Source organism: Centrocercus urophasianus, unplaced genomic scaffold (assembly GCF_019232065.1).
Source record: "Centrocercus urophasianus isolate 14NV4802_14NV808 unplaced genomic scaffold, USGS_Curo_1.0 seq_12, whole genome shotgun sequence".
Classification (NCBI taxonomy): Eukaryota; Metazoa; Chordata; class Aves; order Galliformes; family Phasianidae; genus Centrocercus; species Centrocercus urophasianus.
Genome location: NW_024884364.1, coordinates 4,490,156 through 4,494,653, shown reverse-complemented (window position 1 = coordinate 4,494,653; position 4,498 = coordinate 4,490,156). Strand labels below are relative to the sequence as shown.

General features: G+C 44.2%; 1 protein-coding gene across 1 annotated transcript; it reads right to left on the bottom strand.

Annotated features, from left to right (window-relative positions):
• Nucleotides 1-1,734: 1,734 nt before the first annotated feature.
• LOC122156002 (cytochrome c oxidase copper chaperone) lies at nucleotides 1,735-3,432 on the bottom strand. The gene is made up of 3 exons (XM_042810410.1): nucleotides 3,238-3,432; nucleotides 2,542-2,652; nucleotides 1,735-1,953 (listed from the first exon to the last, which is right to left on the bottom strand). The coding sequence occupies exons 1-2, from the start codon at nucleotides 3,354-3,356 to the stop codon at nucleotides 2,568-2,570; spliced, it is 204 nt and encodes a 67-aa protein (XP_042666344.1). The 5' UTR covers nucleotides 3,357-3,432; the 3' UTR covers nucleotides 1,735-1,953; nucleotides 2,542-2,567.
• Between the last annotated feature and the right edge of the window lie 1,066 nt (nucleotides 3,433-4,498).

Sequence of the window (4,498 nt, the reverse complement as noted above, 5' to 3'; positions counted from 1 at the left end):
TACAAAGTTAACTACTCCTTAGGACAAAGAAAGTGCTGCCCCTGATAGCTTCCAGGACACATCTCGCTTAGAAAAAAAACACTGATGTCATTAAGTGCAGCCATTGGGATTGCAGGAAACATACCCCAGAGCTGGATTTCTTTACAGTATTGGGAGAGTCAGTTGGGGTCAAACCCTGACTGTTTATACTAGTACTGTAAAGTGTACAAATCAAGGCCTGTATCACTGAAGATACAGAATGAAGAGTCCTGAATGGCAATGTGCAAGAGTGTCTGAGCTGCTGAGGTTGCTTCAAGCATTTGTTTGGATCTGTGCTTGTGGAGGTGTCTGGCAACCACTGCAAAATGACTGCAACACCAAGGCCCAAACCTTGCTTTCTGCCCTAAGAATACAGTGGCCATCTTCACAGCACGTTCAGTTTTCTATCCAACAAGAATTTAAAGAACTTTCTTAGTTTTCTGAAAAGAGATTTTATTCTAATGCATTGTCTAGAATTGGAATACATGCCTTCCCATCTAGAGATGCTGAGGTTCATCCAAGCTGAGAGTGCACAAGCCAATACTGACTCAAGGGGAAAAGCTAAACAAACATTTGAAGGGAGATATCAAGATCAAAACAATTTGGAATTAAGAGAGCAAATAATAAGATACTTGAGTAGCATCAAAACTCTTCACTGGAAGAAGACACATAGGCGTTACAACAAAATGATGATGTGAGAAAGAAAAATACACATCAAGCTCTTCAGCTCTGAAATCAGCAGCATGTAAATGGTTTCTACTGACTTCTCACCTATAATGAACTCATTCAGTACCACTTCAGTAACAGGTGATGACACAAACCAGGTGCACGATATGTTTGGCAAATAAATCCGTGTACTTAGCATTATCCTTGAGAGCAGCTCCGCACCAAGAGATTATCAGTTTCAGATCCCGCAGCAGCTACACAACTGGTTATTTTCCACAGGATGTATACAGGCTCACTAGTGACCCCATAACCTGAAAAGCAGTCTAATCACCTGAGTTGTGGACACTAAGACCTGGATGGCCTAAAGTCAGAGAGGGAATAGTTAGACAATTGTTTTAAATTTACTATGTAGCGCATTACCGACAACACTCTGCAAAACATACGGGAAACAGCTGGGAAAGGTCTCAAGACTGTTTCAGACAAGCTCAATCAAATGAGGTCAATTGCAAATGTACAAAGATAACTCACACTATATTTAGTTGAACTACTACTATACAGTTCAACCATCCTGCTTTATTTCATGTCCCTGCAGCTACACTAAACATCATGTGCAGAACAGGGTATGCCATCAGTCCCCCCTCCATTCAGACTTTGAATCCACCCCGTAAGAATCTTGTACCAATAACAATGCAAGCCTCTCAGCAAGATTTGACTGCAAGGCAATTGTTGCTTTTGAGTATACAGCTGTCCAGTATCTTTTCAGTACCTGCTGCACACTAGCATTGCAGCTCCCCAACAAGCCTCAACATGACATTGCTGAAAGCAGTAACACAACAATATCACTAGCATGATTTTGCAATTTGCTTCAGGTGGAAAACCCACACTGAAGACCCACCTGTTCAACCACTGGTCTGATTGACTGATCCCTGTTTGCATTTCAATTAAAGCTTTCCTCACGCTCTCCATTCCTATAGCTCAGTGTTTTGCATAACTATTGCCATTTTTTCCCTTAACTTTTTACAGAAAACAAACAAAAAACAGAAGTCAGGATCACTGGTCATTTTTAGACTTTTATTAAGAGGGAAAAATATATATTTTCTATACCAGCAATAAAGAGATAACAGTGGAAAAGCTGCAGATGTGATACACAGTTTACCATTAAAGACTCTTTATAAATAGGTTCTTTTTTCATATTCGTTCTTTGAAGCGACTTCCAGAAATAATTTATTTTTCAGCCTTCCAGTACACCAATCACACAACAGTCATCATCTAGAAAAGGGAGGAAAGACAGCTTCATTACACATGGATTCCCACAGCATATCAAGGAACAGTTTAACTGTCTCCAAACATTAAGAGAATTGTAAATGAACAGCCCTACTCTGCTTATAAACTGGTTCCAGAGTTACTTTCTGAACTCCAGCGTGAGGTATGTCCATTTCCAAAGAATATGAGACAAAAACAGGTTTTCTTCTCTATGTGACTTTTGCATTTGGGTGAAGGAGGGGCATGAACTAAACACAGTCCTATCATTAGAAATCTAAATTGAACTATTGCCTTTTTTTTTTTTTTTTTTTTTTTTTTTTTTTTTTAAAAGAGAACAGAGGCAGAGTCAAACTTCACTATTCAAAAGCCACTCACAAGGGCTCTGAGCTCCCACAAGCCTCTGCCATCCTCAGAAGGAGAGCAGCAGTTACTCCAGGGTCAATGAGGTTTACCTGGCTTTCCTTCTTTTAGGAAAGATTTGCCCTTTGTCATCACGGACAGTACCCTGTACTTCCCAATGGCACCAGCTGAGACAACAGAATACTTTAGAGGCAGAAAACAAGCAACGAGTGCATTTCTGTAGGCTATACTCACCACACACATCATCTTGCTCATCCCACTCATATCTTGAAGCCCAGAGCTCTCATACATTCTTTGTGAGCTTCAATTAAGTGCCCACAATTTTCTTCCCCCTTCTCAATGATGCTGCAAAACAAAAAGATTTCCAAGGCTCAGCAACAAAATATTATCTAACTATTAGTCAAAACCACACAGCTGCCAAGCGACTGAGGGCAAATAGAAGTGAATAAATTAAGCTCCAGAGATTTTTTTCGCCTATCGTTGTCTAGGGTAGCACTACCAATGCAGTCAATGAGCAGGTCTACTGGGATTTTATTACACAGTACATGGCTGTTGCTTCACTATGTTGGGTTGCTGATCTCGACAGTGAATTCTCAAATCATTCAGTAAGGAAAGGGACAAAGTTTCTACAACACTAGACAGATTAGACTGGCTTTACCAATAAACAGTGGGTTAGTCCAGTTTCTGCTGGCTTTTAGGGATTCTGAGAAAAAAAAAAAAGAAAAAAAAAAAAAAGTCCATCTACTTATTAAAAAAAAAACAAACACATTACCACACATGGTAAATTTCGATATTACCCGTTCATTGTTCATCCCATTACCCGTTATGTATTCAAATAGCGGCCGGTCCCCGCTCTCCATTACAGCAGGCCGCCATACGTTAAGACCTACTAAGACCCAGGCAACCCGAAGCCGCGGCCAGGCCACTCACCAGGCGTCCCGCGCCTTCTTGGTCTCGGGACATGCGCAGCAAGGCTTCAGCGGCTTCTTCTCGTCCCGCGCCTCCCCGGCGCCCTTGGAGTCGCAGCTGGCGGCCGCTACAGTCGACATGGCGAGCGCCTCACTGCTGTCACGGCCTACTGAAGACAGGAGACCTCCAGCGAGCTCGGTTTCCGGGACGAGCCTCGCCTCACTGCGCCTGCGCGCATAAGCCCGCGGCATGCCGGGAAAGGTAGTTTCTAGGCCTGAGTGCGCCTCTGCATGGGAGTTGCGCATGCGCGATGAGCCCTCATGGTGTTCCGCTCCGTCTCTTCTGAGCTGTGCTTCCTACGCTTGTGCGGGAAACGGGGCAGCTCCGTTCTTGTGCTACAGTCAGCTCCTTACAACACAGTTTTCCAGATGGCCAAAGCTCCTCATTTTAATCCCATCAGAGATGAGGCACTTCCTGCCGCCCTGTCCCTATGCAACTCCTCCAAACACAGGCTCCTGAGGAGGCTGCCTCCTGCCTCTGGAATGGTGTCACACACCACTCGCTCACCTCATTGACCACCTGTTTAATTACCTGCCGATCTCAGCTCAGTAGCCTGTCCCCAGCTATCCATCTGTGGCTGATGAAGGTGTTCAGGATAGCTCACAGAATCATAGAATTGATCAGATTTGGGAAAGACTTCAAAGATCGTCAAGTTCGACCACAACCTAACCATACTACCCTAACAACCCCCTGCCAATCATGTCATAGAATCATAGAATCACAGAATGGCCTGGGTTGAAAAGGACCACAATGATCATCTAGTTTCACCCCCCCTGCTGTTGCACAGTTGCCAACCACCAGACCAGGTTGCCCAGAGCCACATCCAGCCTGGCCTTGAATGCCTCCAGGGATGGGGCATCCACAGCCTCCTTGGGCAACCTGTTCCAGTGTGTTACCACCCTCTGTGTGATAAACTTCCTCTCAATATCTAACCTAAACCTCCCCTGTTTCAGTTTAAAACCATTCCCCCTTGTCCTATCACTATCCATCTCATATACAGCCATTCCCCCTCCTGTTTATAAGCTCCCTTCAAGTACTGGAAGGCCACAATGAGGTCTCCCCAGAGCCTTCTCTACTCCACCTAAAAGTATTGGTGCTCCCCCTAAATATCTTACTCCTTATTTTTTCAAGCTTTTAGTCCCTGAGCGCCACATCCAAATCATTTTTAAACGCATTCAGGGTGGTGGTTCAACCACCTCCCCGTGCCCAACTGGTTCAGCAC

What these genes read in the sequence shown, in the direction of transcription:
- LOC122156002 (XM_042810410.1), bottom strand. Translation starts at nt 3,356, where the DNA reads ATGTCGACTGTAGCGGCCGCCAGCTGCGACTCCAAGGGCGCCGGGGAG. An exon ending in AAGAAGGCGCGGGACGCCTG is followed by an intron (nt 2,653 to 3,237) that starts GTGAGTGGCCTG and finishes TTTGTTTTGCAG; the next exon opens with CATCATTGAGAAGGGGGAAG.